At 42.5% G+C, this 25,367-nt stretch overlaps 1 protein-coding gene across 1 annotated transcript; it reads left to right on the forward strand.

The window, feature by feature from the left end:
- The first annotated feature begins 9,713 nt into the window (after positions 1-9,713).
- CTSL (cathepsin L) lies at positions 9,714-15,140 on the forward strand. Its single transcript, XM_082075749.1, has 8 exons — positions 9,714-9,870; positions 10,283-10,418; positions 10,773-10,895; positions 10,980-11,135; positions 11,453-11,677; positions 13,208-13,376; positions 13,762-13,879; positions 14,726-15,140. The coding sequence occupies exons 2-8, from the start codon at positions 10,293-10,295 to the stop codon at positions 14,823-14,825; spliced, it is 1,017 nt and encodes a 338-aa protein (XP_081931875.1). The 5' UTR covers positions 9,714-9,870; positions 10,283-10,292; the 3' UTR covers positions 14,826-15,140.
- The last annotated feature ends 10,227 nt before the right edge of the window (positions 15,141-25,367 follow it).

A 25,367-nucleotide genomic window follows, 5' to 3' on the forward strand; every position in this document is an offset into this window, starting at 1 on the left:
TCTTTGTTCTGTTTATCTTCAATCAAGATTTAGCCAAAAACATACAATGTGCATTAACACAGTATCTAGGGTGGTTGCTGCCCTCTGCTTCTCTCAAACAGTAGCGATAAGGTAAGGCTGACACTTAATGAAACTGAGTTTTACAGAGTGAGTGGTCTTGCTGATAAAGGTTGGGTGCAGGAGGGAGAAAGAACTTATTTTTGCTCTTTTTTATTTTGAGGAAGTTGAGGCATAAAAGACCACTATAAAGGACTACCAATTGACCTGATGGGTGGAAGAGAAAAAGCCAGGGAAAATGTTGAGAACTCTCACGGATTCTACTTAAGCCAACTACCAGTCACTTCTGGCAACTCTGTCCTTTGTTTGTCTTCATTTTCACTCTGCAAGAGGAGCCCTCAGCACACAACTTGTCACATGAGGAAAGGTTAAGGGACAGACAACTGGTGGCAGAAGGGCCTCTGGCTGAGGAAGAGGACTTCTGCCTAGTCAAGGTTACCACAGAAGGAGCAAACAACCTTGGCGGCGCTGGGGATGTATGGGATCATCTGCCAGCCACAAAATCCTCCCCAAGCCCGAGTGAAAAGGGCATGTTCTGGCCAGAGCTAACACATCCATGTTGTTCTAGCCATTCTGGTATCATTTCAAAACATGTGCATACCAATTCCTGTTGAAAAGCAAGCACGGAAAGCCAGCCAGTTATCTGAGTCTGAAGTTTCTAAACTAGTTTTTAAAGAAAATCTGAATCTACCAGCCTTTTTTTGATAGGTCTTGAGAAGTTGATTTAATGTTTTCAGTCTCCTTCAGACAAACCAGGCAACTGAAGACTTGAATACTGGGCAATGAGCAGTGTTTTATGTAGTTTTTAAATGTGGCCAAACACTGAAAGAGGTTTGGTCCAGTCTCAGCTTGACTTTGTCAGTTCTGCTTGGCTTTCCTTTCAGTGAGAAGCAAAGAAGAGGAGGGGAAACCAGCTTTCTAGGTGGAATGAGAAATCTTTCTAGCCAGCCCAACTAATTCTAATCTAGTATTTTAAGGAGCATTTTAATGGAAATGATTGTAGTATACTAAATGCAGAACATTGTATACAATACACAAAACTGTGTGATGTTATATTTGTTACAGATATGTTATTTCATGAAACAATTATTGGTAATAAAAAAACTAAAAATACTCTTCTTGATAGGAAAAGAAGAGTAATTAGAAAAATATTTTAACATTTATTAATATGTTGACATTTGCCACTGTACATACAGTCAAAATAGTCACAAAATAAGGTTTGATACTCTAGACTGCTAGTGTGTTCAATCTTCCATATGTTTCTTCCTTTCTTTCTCCCTTTCTTCCCTTCTGTCTGTCTCCATCACACTATTTGGGAATTAACCTTTCGCAGCCAGGCTGTGAATGTAGCTAGTTGTAGATCTGAGTGGTAGGACTGAGGACCTGTGTACATTTGCACTGAAACCTGCAGCCAGGAAAGCCTCTGTCAGCAGAGATGGCAGCTGGAGCCACCTGCATTCACCCAGGCAAACCAGTTCCCACGGAACAGAGGGGGGACACTTCAGCCAGCAGCTCCTGTGCCTCTCCAGCATGTCTGCCCCAGCCATTGCCAACTAAAGCAAGCCAAAAAGAGCCAAAACTATGTTTTGAACAGGTATTTGCTTAGTCAAATACAAAATCATTTAAAAAAAAAAAAAATGTTAACTGTTGGAGAGGAAAGAGCCAGTGCTGTGTGTGGATTCCAGCATGTGCTCAGCTGTCTGCTCCTCCTGCTCATGGCAGGCATTTGGGATCGGTGTCAGGGGGCAGAAGCCAACCCAGGCACACAGGGCAATGGGGTTTCAACACCAACTTTCCAGAAGTGGGAAAAGGTCATATTTTTGCATTAAATCATGGGTTATTGTAGGAAATCAGTTGTTTGCAAGTGTGTGCAAGGTATAGCTTACTTGGCTGACGCCTGAGTCTCTGATTTGCAGCAATACTGCTCAGGGAAAGAGGAATCTGCAAGTAAAGGACACTGGCATGTGAATGGTGAGACTTGAACTTGAGCAGGTCCGAATCTTATGCAGCCTGGCCACAGTCCAGCACAGCTGCATGCTACCGTAAGCACCACAGCGATCACCCCACACCAACCTGCTTTGCTAGCACTGCGTGACCACAAACCAGCAGATCACCCACTGTAAAAGCAGACAGAGATGCAGGTGATAGGGATGATAAATGATTGTATGAACATTGTGTCAGTCACACACTGTGCACTTCTGGATGTCTAAGGGTAAGGCCTAGCAAAATCCCTGTGGATGTTCCTATATGGTGCAAGAGGAACTTGCATAAGCTTATAGCTGCTCATGGGACAAGTCTGAGAAGCAGCACTTGGTTCTCAGCTCTGCAGCTGCTGTGCTATGTCTGGCCTTGTTGTGGAGTCCAAGACACTGCTGCAATGTGAAACAGTTTCCTAAAATATCTTGTTTGATGCTGGCCACTGACTGAACCAGCTTCTTCTCACATCCAGACAACTGTCCCCTTGTGCACGCTCACTGTCCGTGCCCCATGAGGAACCAGCACAGAAGCCCTTTTCCTTCTGCTGTGCTGTCCTGAAGCTTCAGTGTGCACAATTAGGGTGCTCCATGGGTTGAGGGTGATCAAAGAGGAAAAGATCAAAGGAAATTCTGCTCTACTGATGGTGAGAAGATTCCAAACAAGCAGCTCCTTGGTGGCCAGAAAGGTCCTACAAAAGACCTGCTGTAGTGTGTGTCTGCCACAGTGATTAAAGAGTTATTAAAACATTTGAAATCATTATGTAAATCTGACAGCAATTACCAGCATCCTCGTGTTCAATGGGTGAGTGTGCTCCAACTGGCTCTCAGAGACAGGCCAGGCAATGCATATTGCCCTTATTTATGCCACATCTGTTCTTATTCCCAAAATGAGCTAATCTTTGCATTTATTTTGATTAGCAGCAGAAGAATAAAGATGCATTATGATTTACCATGACTAGCCTCTGTTTTGGAAGAGCCTAGAGTGATATATCCACAGGTGATTAATTTGATTTCAGTGGCCACAACAGCATAGTACTGCCTCTTTTTGCTTCAGTCTTCTCACTGGTAAAGCAGGAATAACAGCAGTTGTGAGCCACCACTGTTCTTATCCAAAAAGCACATGCACTCGTCTCTTTTTACTCTTACCTGATTTCCAGGAAAACAAACTTTAAACCAGTATGTGATTGTTTCAATTGCCTCTCTCCTCTTCTGCAAGCAGCTTTTGTTTAACCTTCCCTCACATGATCTGTTAATGAAGCCCAGCCTGTGACTTTAAGGTTTAAAAATAATTCCTCATATCACTCTCAGACTCTAACTTTATCATAGGAAATGCTTTCCAGCATGTCAGCTTGCCCTTTAGACACCACTGCTCCAAGAACAACAGGAGACAGACAAACAGGTTTTTCTTTCATGCTCTGCAACTGTTTACAACAGCTTGAACAAGCACCAACATTGCACTCAAGCACTTTGAGATATGTACTTCTCTGAACTTTGTCACAGTTTCCGTTTCAAAACAGAAATGTTGGGTCATTGTTTTTTAAAATCAAAATGTGATTTCAAATATCAAATAATATATTGAATACTCCCCAAAGCCTTTTTTTAGTTCTGTTAAAATACCTTCACAGTGATCTCTGGGGTAGAGATGGGCAGTGAAAAAATTGGCCTTGGTCAGAGGAACGTCACAATACAGGCAGGATTTGCAACTTCCAGCTTACAGAATGTTAAATTAAGAGATTCAGGAAATAGTAACTACTTTTGTGTAAAAAATGAAAAAAAAAAAGTCCTTTTTAGTATGAGGAAAAACACCACCAATGTCATTTAAATTTTAGAGAAACATCAATATAATGTGGAAATTATTCTATATTCATGAACATCTGCATCAGCAATTTAACATGATACTTCCTCATGTCCACCCACATTTCCCCAAGTTAGCTTTTAAAATCACAAATCTCCCAAAACTCAGAAATTACTATCCACCAGAAATCAGGAGGAAACACTGAGTAAAGAATGAGGAATCTATCAAATTGAGGTTTGAAATGTTAAGGACGTGAGTTAGACCATGATCAAAGCTTCAAAGCTGACTTCAAGTATGACTCAGTACTTAGCCTCTCTAAAAAAAAAAAAATACAAGTTAAGGTAAAAGAAAAAAAGAAATCAAAACAACTCATTTTTTCCATGCGTACAAATAAAACCAAACCAAACCAAACAAAAAAAACAAAAAAAACAAAAAAAAAAAACAAAACAAAAAAAAAACAAAAAAAAACCACCACCTCATCAGAAAACCTCACAGGAAAATAATATTGCTTTTGGGAAAACCTAACCCTGAAGTAGCAGTGATAGGAGGACCCCCACCCATGTCTTTCTTGCAAAGCAAGCAACCCCTTGCATCATCCCCAGCTCCTGTGACCAGGTGAGACATTGAGATGCAAACGAAGTTGCCTTTGCTTTGTGGGTGGGCAGAGAAGCTGGAACGCAGTTTCTTATCAGACATTTGGGTGAGGAAATGATGTTTCTGGGAGATCACAAGACTGCTGAAAACAAAGAGATGTTTCAGAAAGCTTGTATCACTGCTCCCCAGCCATTTCCCAAGTCTTCAGAAAACTCACAGAATCCTGTCTGTGTTCCCTTGAAGCAGATGCTGCTTCCTTTTCTAAACTAATAATAAGGCAACTAACTTCAGTGTGGGTGCTCCAGCTGAAGCACGGTTTGAATCTGATATTTTACTAGGGAGAATCCAAAACAAAGATTCTTAAGTGGGTACTTACAAATGTCGTTAATTTCAGAAGGACATCATGAACTCCAGAGCCACCTCAGGTCCTTGGTGAAGAATAGCCAGGTTGTGGAGCAAGTCTGGTTACTTTTCATGGAGCTGCAAGGAAGAAGAGAAATGGCTCATGGATTTTTGGTAGCCTTTTTACCAGCCACATTCAAATCAAGTTAGGTTAAAAATATCTGCAGTTCCTAAAACTTTTCTGAAACTGACAATCAACTTAGCATTGAAGTGAGTAGCATTTCTTAAGATGAAATAGGGATATCCATTCTATAATTGTCTTTTCACAACCTTGTAGCTTTCTGACACAGTCACTCCGGTGTCGGAAATTTAGCGTGCTTTTTTTCTGTAAGGAGAATCTTTACCGCAAACTAGAACAACATGATTATTTTTCTGAAAAACAAAACAAAAAGAAAGTTGACCTAGTTTTTTTTGAAGTTTCCTTTTCCTACATGCAAATGGCTCTGGCATTTCTGACGCATAAATCAGACTCTGGCATGTAAAATCAGCATAGTGCTCTCTGAAATACACATGTGCTTTTCTAAACTGGATCAATGTTTGGCTGAACAGAAATTCATATGTGACTTTTTTTTTTGTACCGTTTAATAAAAGTTGGTCAGTGAAAATCTGCTATGAAATGCAGTAATTTGCATTCGAGGATAGATGACACTTTAAGATACTCCTTGACTAAGACCATGCGGCTATAGAAGCCCAGTCTTAAGCCATGGTGTAGTAACATAAAAAACAGATTTAAGCCAGAGGACTTCAACACAGCATAAACATGTTCACAGCCAGGCCCTTTTAAGGAAGCCAGCTCAGCTCTTTCTATTCCAGGAACAAAGATTCTGAATTTAGTCTTCACAGTTATGCAAAAATCAATGTCTGGCTAAATAAAATGTCCTTCCTTTGCTGTTTTGAGAAATGGCACCCAAACAAATTGCTTGGTTTTACTTCAGGAAGCATCACAGCATGTGGGTTACCCTGAGACAGCTGATCTGCTTGTGCCACACCCTTGTCACAGTTAAAGTTGACATAGCTTATTCTGTTTACATTGCACAGATGTTTCTGATACATTGCCAGCTTGCTGTAGCTTTGCAAGTCAACTACAATTAAAAAGGAGCTTTGCTTTTCTGATTTCTGTGTCTTTTTGTCTGGCAGATACAGGTTGGCCCTTTCCTCTGTGCATTTTTACCAGGAGATCAAAGGAGAAAAAGGATTTAAAAGTACAAAACACGTTTCAGAAATTCAGGATTCAATTAAGTAGAGTGGTTCCGGAGGGGCAGGATTGTGCTGCGTATCTCCTGGGCTGTGCAGCGGCAGGTGATTTTCATATTGATGAGATGCTTCTCTGGAGATCAATGCTGAGTTCACTCCTCCAACTGCAGAGGCAACATACTGCTATGCAAGTTCTTGGGACTATTGAGAAATGCTTGGCCTCTGTCACCTGGAAACTTGTAGGGCCAGATAGCTACAGGGTGGTTGGCAAACTTTTGGCTGTTGCAATGGAAACATGACCAGTTATTAAAAGTTGTTGTTCCCATGTCTTAGAAGAGTGGTATGCCTTTGGCAAAACAGTTGGAGTTTTGCATATATAGAGTTCCTCAAAAGCTGTTTTTTCCAAAGCAATTTGGGAAGTTACCCTCCAAAAATGAGGTATTAATGGACAAGGGTTTTCTTCCTTCAAAGTTCTGATCTTTAGGTTACTTAGGTTAGCATGGCTATCTAGATCTCTTCTGGACTGAATGGCATGGCTTCAGTTGAGCTTTTAAGCAGAGGAAGGAACTGAAGGAGCTCTTGATTTCACCTTTTCTCTCTGCTAACCTTGAAGGAATTCTCTGCACATAAGACCCCCACACAGTTTCTAGTCCCCACAGAGATGTCTTCAACAGAGCAAAGACTGGTGTGGCTGCAGCAGGTCATCACAAGGTTGTACAGTTTGATGGAAAATTATTTCTAGCAGTATCTGCCCAGGCATTATTGCTAACTGCTGCCACTAAACCTCTTCACTTCAGCACGCCACCACCGTGTTGGGCTCGCAGTTTGGCATGTGAATACATCATGGTGTGAACACAGGAGCAGTAGGAACAGTCCTGGGACAGAGGGGTGTCTCGTGGCTGTGCAGTATGGCATTTTTACCTTGACCAAAGTCACTAATAGTCTCTGCAGCACAACCGGCAGTCTTCACAGTGACGTCAATATAATACAGCTCTTGAAAAGGAAATTTTCATCCAGGAGTTGGAGGTAGTCCTAGGCCAGTCTCCTATCACAGGTTTCTAAATGGCACTCTCGTGATGACCAGGTTTTGACCATAGTTGATTTCTCTTGCACATGTTTGTTTCTGCACCTGGGCTCCTAGACTTCCTTCCCAAAATACTGGGAAGCTGATAATGTCCACATAACAGTCATGACTCAGTGCAAGCAAAAAGTCAATGTGCTGAAGGTGAAAGTATTCTGGTCTCCTTCAAGAATTTCAACAAATTCTCAGTTAACATTTCCCTATGTACAGTAATTAAATAAACTTGTAGGGTGAACTGATCCTCTTAGTAAAAATGGCACCTGGTGTTTCTGTGTGTGTACATCCACCAAGACTATTCACGAGCAGAAGTAACACAGTGGTAGCACATGCTAGCTGACTACATGGTGACTTCCCCAAAGAGACAGGACCTCAGACCATTTAGAAAAGCATTGGTTTGTCTTGGTGCATCTCAGGGTGCATTACGGAGCAGCAGATGTGATTTATGGTGCAAGATCTTCTGTAATTTTGACCTTAACTCCTGTCAAGCCAGCTTAGCATCTTGCCCTTTTAATATAGAAGTTCTCATCCATAATTCATTGAGAACTTAATTGTAGCCTCTCAATGCTCAGCTGATACCAGATACAGTTACAGAAACAAAACTAACATAAATAGTACTGAGATGTCCCATTGCACAGAAAGTATCAGCAAAAAGCTGCTAAGTAAAAACTTTCCGAATCCCACAGAACTCAAAAAAAACACACCCACCCACCTCAAAAAAACACAAAACCAACCAAACAAAACCAACTATGAGACTATCGTCAAACTACATGAAGTTCATCTAACTCTCATGAGGTATTTCTATGTGAGTTGTTTAGGTAGTGAAAAGTTTCATGGTGGAAGGATACAAATGTGTAGGCTTACTCAGTGCATGCATTTTCATTTTCATTTACAAATAAGGAAATGGCTTCTTTCCCTTGGAAAAGGCTGGGTTTGGAACTGTTGTTTGACAACTGGAAGTATAAACGACTGAACAGAAAGTACAAGGCTATCTAGCTTAGTTTTTCAAATGTACACACACACACGTAGTATTGATTGTTGCAGTGCATGTCACACTCTTTGACACTCTTCTTCCTTTCAGAAGGTGTTTCCATGATGGTGTTTGTATGGTCGGTCAGCCACTAGCCATATAACAACTTAAGGCAAAAGAAGAACTTCCAGAAACTTCAGCCACAAACACCACCAGTAAAAAAAAAACACCACCACCACCACACACACACACACACACACACACACACAAACGCAACTAAATATTAAAATGTTGAGCAAGTAATTCCTAAAATTTGTAATGCATCCAGTGTGCTTTTGCTGCAGTCCTGTTTTGAAGAAGTCCTTTACATGTTTTACATTCCTGCGCAAACTGGCAAGGCTGCACATGTATCAACTATCCTGATAGATCAGTCCTAGGTGTTCATATGCAAGCTTTTACTAAAGTAGTTTAGCTTTAAAATGCCTTATTTTCTCAGAGGTTTACAAAGCTTGCTTACGATTATTGACTAACCAAGGAGCACCATTGTTGTGTGTATTTACAGAGTTTTTCTGGAAGTAGTACACTAGTTCAGTGGCAGGAGATTTGCACAGGTACTTCGAAAAGACAAGACAACCCATCTGACTTCTCTTTATGTATTTGGCTCTGTGGGGCTTCCTCAGGCCAAAGACTGCCCCTGGGATAATCTGGGTAAGCAAACATGTCTTGCTTGTTTTAACGACACACTGTGTGTCTTAAGACATCAAAAAAGGGAGAAGCACGTATCATATGATTTCATCCCTTTTACTGTTGTGCAACAGTCTACAAACCCTGTTTTTTACTCTAAATATGTGCTTTCACGTTTGCAAGCTAAAGCCATTACCGATGCTGGCTTTAGAGTTAAGAGGAGTTAAAGAGTTTAAGGGGAACCTCACCTAGGTCTTAAAGTTATCCTACTACTGGAGGCAAGTTCTCTGTTAAAAATTAAAGTCTGTCTACTCCTGGTCAGGTGCAGACCAAGTCTGTGTGTAAATCTTTTAATATTTCACCTGTGCTGCAGCTCTTGGTGTCACAAACAGTGTTTTCCAGTAGATACTACAGATGCTATGCATAAAGACACTAGCCACACTGGTGGTAAAATCTGCTACTCTTACCAGGTTCAGGTCCAAAGGCAGGAAAAAGCAGTTTTCAGATATTAAATTACAGGGGAATAAGAGAGACCGTCGTGGAAATGTTTCTTGTCCCAGTGTAAGCATCATGACCCTGCCCAGTGGGAGATGCTCCCTTGGCCCCGACATGGCCTGAGCGAGAGCCCTCTTTTTGCTCCAGATTTTGTTTTCCTTTAGTCTGCCAGTTGCCAGCTTTAAGTTCTCCCTAGGTTAAATTCCAGCCGGCTTAGCGCGCTGCCACTATCTCCAACCTGCCTGCACTCACAATAAACATTTAGACAAACATTGCCCAACATAGCGGCTCCGCCGGTGCGGGATGCCCCCAGGGCGGCCCCACATCGTCTTCGGGAGCTGCGGCCGCCGGCGCTGCGGGGGCTGGACCGTGGGGCGGCGAACCCGACGCCCCCCCAGTGGGCGCTAGCAGCCCCAGGGCGCGGAGCGGCCCAGCCAGAACCCCGCCCTCCGCCGCGGCCCGGGCGCTGGCGGGAGGCGCGGCCCGGGGTGCGCGGCCGCCAACCACGGCGGCCAATCGCGGCGGCGAGGCGGGCACGGCCGCGGCGGCGGCTATAAGACGGGCCGCGGGGACCGAACGCCGTCGGGTCAGGGCGACGGAGGAGGTTCCGAGGGCTCTTACCGAGGTGAGCACGGCACGGCGGGGGCTGCGAGGCGGGAGAGCGCGGGGGCGGGCGGGCCTCGGCTCCGTTCTTGCCGTGTGGCGGAGCCGCTCCCGCCGGGAAGGCGCCGCCATTCCAGCCGCTTTCCCGGGAGGCTGCTGGCCGCCACTCGAGCTTGTTTACATTGGCGGCTGGAGGCCCCGCTCCGCGGAGGGGAACGGGCAGGGGCCGGTCCGGTCCATGGGGCCCGCCGGGAAGGGCTCTGCGGGACTGGGGGCGCTCAGTCGCCCGGGGGGTTAGGGGTGTGCGGCTTGGCTTTCTCTCTTGCGCTCGGCTTGTGGAGGAGCGGGGATACGAGCCGTATCTCGGCAGACGAGCTCGTTTCGAGTCTGTCAGGGCACGGGCCGGCCTGACCCCGCTCCTCCGCTCCCGGCAGATCCGCCAGCATGAACCTGCGTCTGACCGCGCTGTGCCTGTGCCTGGGGCTGGCCTGGGGCGCTCCCAGGGTGGATCCCGAGCTGGACGGGCACTGGCAGCTGTGGAAGTCGTGGCACAACAAGGACTACCATGAGGTGAGCTGCCCGCGATACGTGCTGGGCTCAGCAAGCGCTGAGCGCACTCGGCTGGGCCCTGCCAGCTGAGTCATGTCTGCTTGTTTTAATGCTGGCTATGGTCTGCACTTGGAAGGGATGATCACCCCCTCTCCCATGGTCCCTTTCCTGCCCTTTTGCATCGACTGGGCTGTACTGTACTCCTTGGTTTTGTTAAAAGGGCGGCAGAAAGACCATCTCTTGAACAGTGTTCATACTTCCCATTTGAGTAGCCTACGTTTTCCTGACTATACAAGTCTTAACAAAGCGCATTATCCTGCAAGTGTAGTTTGTTTGATCTGCCTCCTTGAAGTATGCTTTTTTCTGGTTCTTCAGAGAGAGGAAAGCTGGAGGAGAGTGGTGTGGGAAAAAAATCTGAAAATGATTGAACTTCATAATCTGGACCACACATTAGGAAAACACAGCTACAAGTTGGGAATGAATCAGTTTGGTGACATGGTATGTAAAGAGACCTGAAACATGCTGCTCTAAACAGCGGTGTGTAATAGATGGTGACTGCATGTCTTTAATTTTTTTTTTCAGACGACTGAGGAGTTCAGACAGCTGATGAATGGCTATGCGCACAAGAAGTCAGAAAGGAAATACAGAGGATCTCAGTTTCTTGAGCCCAGCTTCCTGGAAGCACCGCGATCAGTAGACTGGAGAGAGAAGGGATATGTAACTCCAGTTAAAGACCAGGTATTCTCTGATAGTGGATTTTTGTCCAGTTTCTTGAAGGCTACCTGCAGTTCCACAGAGGAGAAACACTGTGGATTTGTTTAGTAAAGCCTAGTGCTAGTTTGATAAAATACCTGTACCACTTTAGGATTTTTTAGACATTTAGTACAGAAATCCTAAGAACTCAAAATACTGTAGTACCTTCACTTGTACATGCTTCGAGTGTGGAACTGAAGTTGGTCTTGTGGCTTTTGTGTTTTGCTTGTTTAGATCGGTGGTAAGGGAGCTATAATTGCCTCATCCGTCTGGATTTGTAACTTGTGGTTTTGTTTCTTCAGGGTCAGTGTGGCTCATGCTGGGCTTTCAGCACAACGGGAGCTCTTGAAGGGCAGCACTTCAGAAAAACTGGCAAACTTGTTTCGTTGAGTGAACAGAATTTGGTGGACTGCTCTCGCCCTGAAGGGAATCAAGGCTGCAATGGTGGTCTCATGGACCAGGCGTTCCAGTATGTGCAGGATAATGGGGGAATTGACTCAGAGGAATCCTACCCATACACTGCAAAGGTACTGAACTTGTATTGCAGGTGTCATGTCTTCTGTGTGGACTAACCTATGTGTTTGGAAACAGATACCTAGAAAGGAAAACGTATAAATAGTGATCAGTAAGTCTGTTCTTCCTGTTGCATCTTTCTTAAGAAAACTGGAATGACTGCTAGGCCCAGTAGAAGTTGCATACTGCACTGGTGTTTGAGGTCAAAATCTTACCGGACCAGTTGGAAAAACTTGAGCAAATATTTTTATTCCTCCATGTCACTGCTGCCCTCCTGTCATATGTCATGCCTCACCTTGCTTGACTCAGCAAATGAGGACCCAGCCCTTGTCAACAGTGCTACTTAGTTATAGGGGTGCCATTCAGCTTCCCGTAACTGAGCTGTTATGGACTTGCTACCCATAGACCAGCTAATTCTTGCAGCTAGTGTGATTTTTTTTTTTATGGTAGTTGTCAGCAGTGCTTCTGAGTTCTATTTCTTGACTAAATGTGCATAAATGCAGATAATGGGCAGCTTTCTAAAATACCTCTAATAATCTATAAGAAGTTAACAGACATAAGAGGACAAAACAGCAGTGATTACTGTGATATCATTTGAGAGCCTATGGTTTGTGTTTTTCACCACTTGAAGTTCTGTTGGCTATAGAGTATCTTTCCTTGCAGCTTATTTTGTGTTGATGGAATGTGCAATAGCAATGCCATTTGTTGTGAGCAATGTAGAAGCCTTTGGTTTGGGGTTCCTGTTCACCTGCATCCCTGTAAATTCATTTTTTTTCAAATCTTGGCTCTTTGGAAGATCTAGGTTGGTTATAGGAAGTGCCAGACTTGTTGAGTACACAAAGTAAGCAGCTGAGGTATGCTCTGTGCTCTTTTAGTTGGGGGGAGGCAACTTCAGTACTGCACTTATCTACAGAGGTAAGGGAAGGATGAGCTTACTTAGGTCTGTTTCAGTTTGACATGTCCTGACTTTCAAACTAGGCCTCTCTCCTGAGGTTAATGCCTGTGGCACAAAATAAAAGTATAATGTGAAGAAGCACAAAATACATTAATGCGATATGTAAAGTCATATAATACAAAATACTAACTTCCAAGTCATTCTGTACAGTTTTTCAAACTATGCGAGGCTAAAATTCTAGATTTCAAGTGCTTACTCACTGAGAAGTTTCTGGATTGCTTTGTAATTAATGAATACTTGGCTCTCTTCCATTGCCTGTTAATGCATTCTGGGCTTCTTTCCTCCCTGAAAAGAGATTTGTCCTGCTCACCAAAGAAGGCAGGGTCCCAGGATGTGGTAGTCCTTTGCATCCCAGTAAAGCTTTCCTTTTGGGCCCCACTCTCCGTTGCTTTTTCTGTACCTTTAAGAAACTCAAAAGCAGGTTCTGTGATCTCCCTCAGCTCTTTTCCTTTCAAAGCACAGCTGAAGCAATTGGATCCTCTTCAGACCCTTGTTTTTAAGGCAGCAAAGTGACAATGCCTGGTAGTTCCTGTGCTCACCTGTGTGTTTAGTGGAAAACTGTGTAATAACTGCAGTTTTCTTTGCCTAGGATGATGAAGACTGTCGCTACAAGGCAGAGTACAATGCTGCTAATGACACTGGCTTTGTTGACATCCCTCAAGGACATGAAAGAGCACTCATGAAAGCAGTGGCAGCTGTGGGTCCTGTGTCAGTTGCTATTGATGCAGGTCACTCTTCGTTTCAGTTCTATCAGTCAGGTGGGGATTGATAACCTTCTTTTTCTTTTTTTTTTAATACTCAGTATTCATTACCCTTCAGTTTAATAGGTGGAAAAAAACCCACAACAAATGAACACAAAACAAAAACACACACAAAAAAAAAAAACAAAAAAAAACCCAAAAAACTGTGTGATATAGAACATAATCAGGAGTCCTTTTAATTTTACTCCAGGTTCTTCACATTTAGTACTTTTGCATAGGTGTGTATTTGTTCTTCAGTTTCTGCCATGTTACACCTCACTTATGATTCCTTTCTCTGACTCTCAGGAAGCTGTGCAAAATTTAATTTGACATAAAGTTTCTGGTAGGAGAGGATGGTTTCCTGCAGATAAGCGTGTTCACGTATGAACTTTTGCTTCTGTAGGTATCTACTATGAGCCAGACTGCAGCAGCGAAGACCTGGACCATGGTGTTCTGGTTGTGGGTTATGGCTTTGAGGGGGAAGATGTAGATGGGAAGAAATACTGGATTGTTAAGAACAGGTAAGATTTCTCTTTGCCTTGTAGCTTTTGAGGGCAGGGAGAAAGGAAGGTAGTTTGTCGCCTGTAGTGGGGGGTGGGGAGACAAGAGTAATTGAAGTCTTTTGATGGAAAATATGGAGACTGTTCTCCGATTGTATGGTATGACAAAAGTTAAACCCAACTCATACTGCTGGCAGCCTAATAGACTAGGCCCAGAGCAGTGAACACTAGATGATGCTTTTTTTTTTTTTTTTAGTTAATTCAAGGGATCTTTGTACTGGAGTAGCCCATGAAGATAGTAGATGTTAGTGGTGGAGCAGAGGGGAAAGGAAACCAGGGAAGCCAGGTTGTGGGAGCATAATGGGTTTTTTTGGTTTGTTTTTTTTTTTTTTTTTTTTAAGCAGAGTGCTGTTCACTTGTGTGAAATAGGGTAACACTAGAGTTTTAAACATGGTATTGCCTCCTATGCTTGAGGGAAAATAATAAATTAATGCCAAAGGGCACATCACATGAGTTTGTCTCATGTTCTCCGCATTACTGGGGAACCACCCTTAAATGCTTTGAAGTTTTGGTCCTCCCTTAAAGTTGGCTGGGAGCAGTGTCTGAGCTTCAGGCACCTATAATCCAGGGTTGCACATCAAGATCCTCACAGAGTGAGAGGATGGCTGCACCCTTTATTTCTGTAGGCTTGGGGTGCCTTTTCTGTAACATGCATTTAATTACTGGAAAGCACTTCAGTTTGGCTGCAGCTATCTTGGTTTCTCTCCACAAATGTGGAAGGCAACAGTTTTCAATGCAAACAGTTCTTTCAGGGGGTAAATAAGTCTCTTCTGAATATGGAAACAAGCCCTTTACCTCTGTTTTCAGCTGGGGCGAGAAGTGGGGTGACAAAGGATATATCTACATGGCCAAGGACAGGAAGAACCACTGTGGAATAGCAACAGCTGCTAGCTATCCACTCGTATAATTTGAAGACTGAACATTTCAGTACAAGATGGGGATTTAAACTGAATGACCAAACCGATGTTCACACATGTGGTAGACTTATATCCTTTAAAAGCCAACTTGATTTTTTTTTTTTAACTTCTGAAGTATGTTTTACATGTTGGTGACATGCCACTTGCTTTAAATTAATGTAAATGTTGGTATGTAAACAGCTTGTAATATTGCTACATTATGACTGCTTAATCTAATAGATTCTTCTTTGTATTTTTTCCTTTTTTTTAATTGCAATGTGCCCAAAGGTTTACTTTTTAAATAAACACCTAAATTTTAGCGTGTATAGATGACTTGGCTTTTTGGTCTGTTTTTTCCACTTGAAACTTTTATCAAATAGGCATCCTAAATTATATTACTAACTGAAGCTTAATATGTATGCCTCTTGCCATTAGTTGCTAAAATGCAACTCTACCTGGGAATGGCTAAGATCTGTTACAAAATGAAATGTAGTGTTTGTGACACAACTAATTTAAAATGAGAAGTGTAAAGATGTGTTTATTGGCTGAAGTAGAAGTGACTGAAAATCTGACCTTCATTCTTTAAAGCTACTTGCTCCCCAGAATGTGTCTGTAAGTGAATTTTTGGCTTAGTCCTGTGACCCAGGGGCAATACCCTCTCTGCTGCTTTGTCCTCCATAACAAAGATCTTCAGTGTTTTCATGTGCTACATGCAGCATCTGATCTCTACTCAGCATAGCCCACTTAATGTTTTCCTCCTATACTAGCTTTTGCTGGAGAAATAAAGGAATGCTCTTCCTATGGAAAGTCAAGTTGGGTCAGTCTGTTAAGCCCTGGATACTCGATGGCTGACTGTACTTTACTCACCCCCTTACCCCCCACCCTTGCATTTGGGCTGGAGGGATAGGAAGGTGGTTTTGCAGCTGAACTAGCACCAGCTCAGAGTTTATAGACACATAAGTTTTTATGCACAGTATCTTTCTGAGTCTGATAGCCATACATGCAAGGGAACACTTTGACTAGAAGTTACAGAAGCTGGATTTCCTTGTTGGAGATAAGTCTAAGCTTGCATTTCATAAACACTTTTTTGAAAGAAAAGCAAGATGAGGTTGCTAGAATAACCAAAACTTAACTATAGTTCAGTTGTGAGTCTGCTCATGTGCTGCTTATAGATAAATTCTTTTAACCTGAATTTCCTGACAAACTCTTTTTCTAAAGGAAGCGCCTCACTCATTCCAGTGGCCATTTCACAAGCCACAAAGCAGAAATACCGGTTAGAATTTAGCTATTAAGCTGACTCGCTAAGCCTGTTATGGAGAGCATCCACACTGCTTGGAGGAAGTGAATGTGGAGCTCAACTGGTGGTCCTCCAAAGGCACATATGTTCAGAAGGAAGTGACAGTGGTGTGTATGTGCAAAATGGAAGGCAAGGTGATACTGCTGGCAGGGAAACGACTACATAAGCTCCTTGTGCCATAGCTGCTTTTTGTTCTTGCTGCCCAAGGGAGAGACCTGTCTCTCTAAAAAGTTTTGAATCCTGGAAGATGACATTACTGTGAGCTTAGCAGCACTTAAGGTGTTACTGGTTTTCTGTATTGATTCAAACAAGACAGTGAGAATATCCAGTGCAGGGTCAGACTGGTACAAAGCCTGCTGGGACTTGAACTGTAGCAAAAAACAGGCAGCTGGGAAAGGTGTTTGGTTACTAAGGCCAAGGTTAATAAAAGTTGCTGGGAAAACAAGATACTTTTTATGAACAGATAGGAAATAACTTTCCAATGCGTATGAATGGGAATGTCGTTCACAAAAGAGATACAAGCCTCTGACTTTTTCAGAAATAAGATGTGATAACACAGCTGTTTGTGTGCAATAAAACTTCCTGACTGTTCTGGCTGAACATCCTCTCTGAGTGAAATATCAAGAAGGTGACAGGGTAAGTCAGGTCATGCAGATAACTTAGTATTTACACAGTCTTCTTAAGTAACAGCTTCACCCTGAATTGCCTTACATGACACTGTAAACACTAAAATTTTGTGCAAGTTGCAGCTAGGCACACCAGTAGAAATTTAAAACCTGTTACACTTCAAGAATTATATTAAATCTGGTTCTGTGATTCTACTGCAGCAGCCCTATCTTCTATAGAGCTGTTTCTTCTTTACTTTAGAAATACTACTAGTAAGTATTGAATTATTCCACAATGGTAAATGTCCTGTTGTGGGAAGCGTCATCTCCGAAGCTGTTCCTTTGTGAAGGCAGAGCAAATGCATAATATGCATGTGCGCACAAAAAGCTCCTGAGTAATTCCGAGGAAAGCTGTGGGTAATTAAAGGTCTTCGTGACTGCATTCCAGTATTTTTTTCCAAGCGTTCTTTGGTTTTATATTCCTGCTCATCGCTGATGTTGCACTTATTACAAGATGTATTATTTTTAAAGATACTAGTGCACATGTATTTTCAGTAAATATCCAATCTATACTGCCGTGTTTAGGCCCTGCCTAAATTACAGCTACTGGTTTTGTTAATGGGGCTTATGCATATCTAAATATGTGATTTGGGCACCATGTTATACACATGGTAGATGGCAGTTCTGTACAGTGATAACGCTCTGCAGTCATTGTTTGCTTTAATTGTGAAAATGAGCAGTTTATTTAAATTTAGGAAGAAAAAAGGTTTTGCGTTTGGTTTGTGTGTGCTGGTGCTTTTTAAATAGGCTGTGGTTGTCCTAAAGGTCGCTTAAGAATAACTGCTTCTTCAACCTACCTGGTGAATAACGCTATTTATCAGTAGTTGTCATGAGTTTCTAAAGACAAGTACTCTTGAAGCAAGGAAAACCATGAAATGAAATTATTCCACTTACACGTGAAGCACTTCCTTTTTAAACTCCAGTGAGAAATTAATTTAACTGTCATGTAGGAAACTTTTCCCTTTAAAAAGTAATTTTCTCATCCTACCTGTGACTGCAAAGTAGAATGGAATTTTGTGTGTTTGTTTTTTAATGTGTGTTGTTTGTCATCTTTGCTAATGTTAAATCAATTTCTGAAGATTAACACTGGAATAATAAGCTTATTATCCCCCTACACAATCCATGCAGGAAAGTAATTTTCAAAATATTTTGAAGGGCTACAGTGACAAAATATTTGTCATCCTACTCTGTTGAAACCTTACAGGGAAGCAAACATGACGAGTTGCATCAGTGAAGTTTTACTAAAGTGAAAGATTAACTGGTAGTCTGCACCCAGCAAACACATAATTCTGAGACAACTGGAGGTATAGGAAAGTGGGAATATCCACTTCAAAAAAACAAGACAATAAAGACTAGCTTCAGAACATCAGTTATGCAGTATTAACTATTTAATTAATCTCCTAGATGAAATAAAAAGTCCTGCTGTGTATCTCTTAAGCTTAAATGAATTAACCAGTTTTTACATATTAGAGATTAACTGTAATTTCTGGCTGTTAACCAAGGAATTGAGCATACCCCAATGACTGTGATAATGTACATTGATACTTCTGCTTTCTGGTTCTCTTTGCAGGTTATGAAGGTGTATATGACAGATTGAGAGTCCATTTTTAATTACAGTCCATCCCAATACCCTTCCCTCTTGTTGGGAAGTCATAGCAAGAAATGCTAAGACTTAAATAATATACTGTTTTGAAGGGAGGATTGTTTAAGATTAATTACTAATGGAGATGGTTTTTGTCATACTGTAATCAGGGCTTTATCAAATCATTAGTGAAATTTCGAGCAAGTACAGGGGAACCTAAAGCATTTGGAAGAAAGGATATAATCAGATGCAAAATTTCATTAAAAAAAAATTCAATTTACAAAACCAAACCCAGATGACATTCAGTAAGGCTCATCTGAAAACAGAAAAGGAGCCCAATTTAAAACTTCACTTTGGGGCGGAGGAGACTTGGCCACATGGTGCAGACCTGATCCATGGACTGATTAAATGTATTAGAGGGCTCAGATGAAGCCGCCTTAATTTTCATTCACAGGGAACGTGACTATGCTGTATTTATTTTTTTCATGCTAAGGTGCATGAAAATTTATTGTCTGGTATTCTTAAAATTTGACTTCTGCAGCAGTTTCTGTTTCCATTATGCTAGTGTTTGTTGAAGAGCTACTGCCAGCCTTTATGAGTAAAGGGGTAAAGAAAACATGAAAGCAGGCATTTATGAAACATATACTGGGTTCTTTTTAAAATGCTTCTTCCTCTTTATATTCACTTACAGTTCTCATCATCTCCATGAGATCCAAAACCTGCTCCCAAGTAAAATCTAATAGCATTTTCCCATAAGGTGATCCTGGGAAACATGTTTTAGAAGTATCAAAGTGTGTTGTCAGGTGTAGTGCTGCAGCTCCCTTACCTTCTGCAGTCCTTCTGGTTTGGGAAGAAGGGGTCAAAGATGGAGTAAGTCAAAGAATGAGCTGTTCCCTTCCCCAGCTACCTTCAGAAGATGGTTCTGGGCAAGGCTGGCTTTGTGAGGGCCTGCAGGGCAAGATTAGTTGGGCTGAGATCTGGGCAAGGAGGAGGTGATTTTCCAGCCTGGTGAGGATTGTGCATATGCTTAGTGACATCTGACCCACTTTGGACATTCATTTGGAAGTAGCTTTGTATTTCAAAGTCTATGTTAATGTGTGTTCCTCCAGGGTGAGCATGGCTTAGGTGTGCTCTCCTGGGGTGCCACCAAGGGTCCTCTGAAGCTATTACAGCTATTACTTTATGTGTCTGCTAGGGAAAACGTACTAAATTCTGATTTTAATTATAAAGTTGATTTTTTTTTTCTTTTTTTTTTTAATTACTAATGAAATCTTCCTGCACAGCATGAATGCAGTGGCATAGAACTGATTAAAATAAATGCTGGGCTGTTAGACACAAACCAGCTTAGGGTGTCTGGGAAGCTGGTGCTGAAACAGGATGTTGAGAACTCCTTGAGGCTGTAGCACATCTTGAAACACACTTGCTTTTGCTTAAAATCCAAAAATCAAATGAAATAAATGTGGCTTCAGAGCTACTGAGTCACAGGTGGTTTTTCCCACTTAGAAAGGAAGTACATATCTAAATGATATCTCTGTAATATATTGGTTTATGAGGCTGGTAACAAGTCACAGAAAAAAACCTAGATAGCGTTGCCCACAGAGCTCTCTGAACAGTTCATTGCTGCATATACAGGTGCCCAGTTTTGCAAGATACGCATATGACCAAGCACATACCACAAGCTTTTACTACAACAGCACAGCAATGCAAGCATTGTGAATGCCGGTTCTTCTCAATAGCCCTCTTAACATTCCTTCTGCTCAGCCGTGTTCACTAGGATTGCACTTTGCTTTCCTCATTCAAGCATGAAGCGCTGGCTGACAGCAGGGGATTTTTTGGCATAGGAAATATATACTGAAAACATCAACTGTGATGTGAAATTGCATTGGCTTTTGGATATTTATGATAATACTATCCTGTAGTTGAAAGAAACTTCAGTGTTTGTATAGAAAATAAAATGCCTTGTGCAAAGGTTAAGAATAAATACTGCTGTCGTTTTGCTATTAGTTGCTCGCTAGTCACAGGAAAAATTGAAGGGGATCTGTGTTTTCTGATTCAGTGCTTTTGTGAGATCTGATCACATTTCTCTCACAACATAATAGAGCATTTCAAAAGCAAACTTGTGGTCACCGGGATTATTATGAAGTGGTTGCAGTATTTCCAGGTATTTGAACAAACTTTATAGTCCCCTTTTGTTAGGTGCTGTGTAAACCAAAAAGCAAGAGGTTTTTAATCTGAACTGACAGACAGCTGAGGAGCGGGAGAGGAAAAAACGCGAGAGCAGCAAGGCTGCCTGCCAGAGGCTGTGCAGCTGATGAGCAGCTGTGCGCGTACGTCTGAGAGAGGGCTGGCCTCCTCCTCTGGCTTTGTTTTCTCCCAGTGTAGCTCCAACAGAGCTAAAAGGTGAACATCCCTGCTTTTTTCCTTCCGTTGAGTTTAAATTTCAGGTCTGCATTTGCCTGCATGGCCCTTTCCATTCCATTTACCCTCCCTGCTTTCTTGTCGTTTGAGCTGTCTCCTTTTTCTCTTCCTGTGCTGGAATAATAAATCACACCAGGTTGTTAAAAGAGGGAGAAAATGGACCATGCAGGAGCAAAACAGGAAACCAGGCAATCGGAAGGGCAAAGTCCAGATGGTGCATCACCAGGTGCGTAAGTGCTGGGCACGCCAGTCTCTCCCAGTTGTGCTTTTGGCAGCACGTGATCTCGAGGCCGGTGCTGCAGCAGCTGGGTGTGGGGAGAAGGTGATCTATTTCTTTCCTGGGCATGTGCTGACAGCGCATTTGGGTGTAACGCTGGATTGATGAGACATCATGAACGGCTGTGCCCTGGGCTGGGATTTGGCTGGCCTCACACATTTAGCCCGAGCAGAGCTGACCAGGTGATTGAGCAGAAGTGTTATCTCCTCTGTGGAGGCATCTCTTCAAAAGTGATAAAATATTCACAGGGTGATCTGCTCAGCAGCTGACAAGAATGCTTACGCCAAGCTCCATTTATTGATGTGTGAGGACATAGCTGTCCTGGCCAACACCCGCTGCAAGCTGCGACACCAAACTCCCTTCATCAGTTGTAGTGGCCAGAATGGCAAAAGCTGCCTCCAGAAACCTGCTCAGCTCCTGATGAGCAGGATCCTGCAAAACCATGATGCAAATAATTGCATCAGTTGGGAGCAACCCCCCTGCGCTGCCCCGGGCAGATCTCAGTGGGAACCCTATCTGTCATCTCTCTCCACAAAGTATTAAAATCAGTTCAGTGGCATCAGATCACATGCTCGGTTTGAGTGTTTAATTTTTGTTGTCTGAAACCACATCTGTATTTGCAGAAAGCTGGTAACAAAACCTGAAAGTGTTCTCAGTAGCAGTGCTTGAGGTTTGTGTGTATTGTCCATGATGACATGAAGCCTCAATAGTAGGGACTGTCTCCTCAAAACTTGTGGGGCTCTGTACTTCTGGGTAACTGTTTGTGTGCAGATCCTCTCTGTGTTCATTTTGTTCATCGCTTTACTCATATCTGGGCCTTCCATATCTGGAAAATTGATACATTTCTCTTTGGAGTCTTGCAGGACTTAATGATTTTATCATATTTCCTTTTGTTAATCTCTCTCCTCTGTTCCCCTCGCTACCAACCACCCTTTTGTCACAAGGAGCCTAACTGGGTAGTATAATCCATGTAAACTAAGAGCTCTTTCTTTTACTCTGTCTGTAATTAGCCTGGAGGGTACTGCTTCCATGTTACAAATTAAGAAAAGTCTTGCCTGATTTTTCCAGAAATACGAGTTGGCTTTATTAAGAAACTAACAAAACTCCCTGTGTGTACATTTTGTGGAAAACAGAATGAAGTACAGACTTTGGATCTGAACGCTCAAAGACACATTTGACCCGACACTTGGAACAGCATCTCCGCGCCAGCCGCTTTGCTTTCTCAGGGCAGGGTGAGCTCCCGCGGCAGAGGGCTCGGGACCAGCTCCCCGCGGGGCTGGTGGGCAGCCTGCCAGCCCCAACCTGTTCTCTCATCCCTTGTCTTGTGACTGCAGTCACAAGGCCAGCTCTCTGCGACTGGCTCTTCAGGCTAACTTCATTTCCAGACAAGGTAATTAGCGAGCAGCTCCTTGTTTATTAGAGACTGGTGGGGTTTCTGTGTTTTCTTGTGTTGTTGGGTACCACCAGGTTTAGGTAGTTTGCTTTTATTTTACTTCTGAAATAGGTGCTAAGGTGCCTTGAGGTAGGAAATAAGAATTAGGTTTCGCAACAAGTGGGAAACCAGTGCTTTAAGAACAGTCATGTTTGTTGTATACCTGGTACAATACAACTGGTATGCTTTCCTTTCCACATCCTTCTCTACAAGTAATAGGAAATCAAGCTCATGTTGGTTTATATATGATTTTATGTCAAGAAACCAGTAAAAAGGCACACATGTGAACTAATATTTGAACACATATCTGTTCCTTCATGTACTTGATGTTTCCAGGTATTTGCAATTTTGTATCATGCTGATGAGTACCTGAGGAACAATATCAGGCATCACCTTCTTCTGTAAGTGGAGGCAGAGTCTGTTGTGAGTGCTGGTCCACACCAGCTTCCCTGCTCCTCCCAGTGGCACTGACAGCACATCGTGGTGTGTCCCCTTCCTCGTCACTCCAACCACTAATTACAGCCTCTGGATTCTTAAAAAAAATAAAAATAAAAAAAACACAAACAAACAAAAACAACTACTACATCTTCTTTTCTCAGCTGTCTGAATGCCCTCAGATGCCCTGGCAGCTGACAGTGGATGGAAATTGTGGCCCAGTATCATGAGGGCTTCATAGGTGGTGACCACTCCACCACAGACACCCTGTGGTTTGTGTCAGAGAGCTCTCAAGATATGGTCTGAACTGGTATCACTCTGGGAAGGGCAAGTTTAGACTCTGTCCCGAGGGTTTAAGAAGCACTCTGTAGAGCAGTCTGGTCGCAGGATTGTGCTAAATATAGCAGAGGACATTTAAGTACGTAGGAAAACAGTGTGAGCGCAGTAGTTCAAAATGGGACTCTGCCAAAGAACATCCAGTGTTCACACCGGAGAAAGTCACTGCTTTCTTAATCTGTGTTGGGGGTTTGCATGGGTTGTTTATACAGGGAAGATACTGATCTGTTTGTAGATACCAGACACCCAGCAGCCCACAGACTGTGGGTGTTATCATTTAAGTAGCAACGGGCACCCAAACTGGAGTTGTTGTGAGGTTGGTGACCCAGCACCAGCTCCTTTAACAGATACTTCTGGTGAAAAAAAACCAACATACCGAACCAAACCAAAAAAACCACAACCCAACCCAACCAACGGATCAAACAAAACAAAACAAAACAAAAAAACAAACAAACAAAACAAAACAAAAAAACCCACCACACACAAGAAAACACCACAAAAGCAAAAACATAAAAGAAACCCCACTGCACCCTAAACCACACCATGGGAAGACTAGCAGCTGGGTTTATATGCAGGTTTTGCTGTGAAATCATACTTAAATGAAAGCGAATAAGGTGCTGTTATGCTGGCAGTAGGGCAGTGAGTGACTGACACATTGCAGTACACAGATATGTAACTGCCAGCACAGGAACACAGGTCTTAGTCGCTATGGTGTGTATACCCACCACAATGCAAACTTTCTTTCCACATGTCCCTATAAAGTGGTTGTTTTTAGAGGCCCTGTAGTTACACTGGGGAGTACCAAGTGCCTGTTGTTGCTCTGTTCTTAATCATCTCCATTGGCCCTTTGGCAACAGGACCAGGTTACAAGAGATATTTCTTCTGATATAGTACTGTTATAGTTAGCTTACTAGACTAGCCTCAAATTATGCTAGTTTTTAGGTTTCTGATTTTAAAAGTGCAATAGAGTTTCTCAATAAATTGGTGACAGCAACTGCTTGTGTTCTTATATGGAGATTGTGGGGGAGAGAGAGAGTGACTATATATGTATAAAATACATGTATAAACATATATATATATATATATATGCACACATACACTGTGTATATATTTTGTTTGCAGGAAAACTGATGTACTAGCTTTCATAGAGTGGACAATTGCATTCTCCAGCATAAAATTGCCTATTACCTAAACCCTCACAGTTTTTTCTGCTTCCTCTTCATTCTCCAGTATTTAAGCGTTGCTTGTGTTTTGCTGTTGATTGCAGAGACTGGGGAAGCACATGACAAGGAACAGAATAAGCAAGTACACACTGTACTTTCTGATCCTAAGCAGTTGTCACTATTATAGCTTTAAAGTGTGCCAGATACAGACCTGCAGAAAGAGTGCTTTGATACCTGAAGCAGTACTGAAATCACATCCTCACCCCTGGGATAATAATACCTAAGGGTAAATACCTATCCTGTATAATTTTCTGTCTGCCTTTATTTAGCCTGTCTTTTCTTTATGAATAACAGAACATGGTTGTAAGTTTAAAAATAACCATTGGAGTTTCCTAGTAGGAGTATTTTTAACTCCTGGCTGTGTCCTGTAGTAATTCACAGAATGTTCTTAATAAAGTCTTGTACCATCATGGCTGGGGGCATGGGCAGGGGTGAAAATGAGCAAACAGGACAGGAGTTGCTTTACGGCAAGAAATTTGCCAAAAGAAACGTCCATATAATGAGACAGAAAGGCTAGAAAGGGATCAGGGTGTCTAATACTTGAAGTGATGTAAACCCCAGTTTTCACACCCTTACCACTTAACATATCACACATTTGTTGTAATTAGTGATTTTTGCGCTCTGTGGTCAATGAGTGCCTACTTGTTTTAGAGCTGATTCCTGATCTCCTTAGGTACTGTCAAGTCTGAGATTTGGTACTAAGGCACCAACAGGACAGGTGTGCTGGAGGTGGCAAGGAACAGCAGTGCAGCCTGTATAAAAGGACAAGCTTCCCTCTGAAATGAGAACCTTCCCAAGTAAAAGAAAATGGGGGCATAATTGTGGCATCATGGCAATTCCTCATCTTCTGTTGCAGAGAACAGTGGATACATGGGGAATACACCTAAA

This window comes from Streptopelia decaocto, assembly GCF_964273445.1.
Source record: "Streptopelia decaocto genome assembly, chromosome: Z".
In the NCBI taxonomy this organism is placed as follows: domain Eukaryota; kingdom Metazoa; phylum Chordata; class Aves; order Columbiformes; family Columbidae; genus Streptopelia; species Streptopelia decaocto.

Coding starts and splice junctions, on each gene's coding strand:
- CTSL (XM_082075749.1), top strand. CDS start 10,293: ATGAACCTGCGTCTGACCGCGCTGTGCCTGTGCCTGGGGCTGGCCTGG. Junction 10,419..10,772: donor ACAACAAGGACTACCATGAG/GTGAGCTGCCCG, acceptor CTGGTTCTTCAG/AGAGAGGAAAGCTGGAGGAG. Junction 10,896..10,979: donor TGAATCAGTTTGGTGACATG/GTATGTAAAGAG, acceptor TTTTTTTTTCAG/ACGACTGAGGAGTTCAGACA.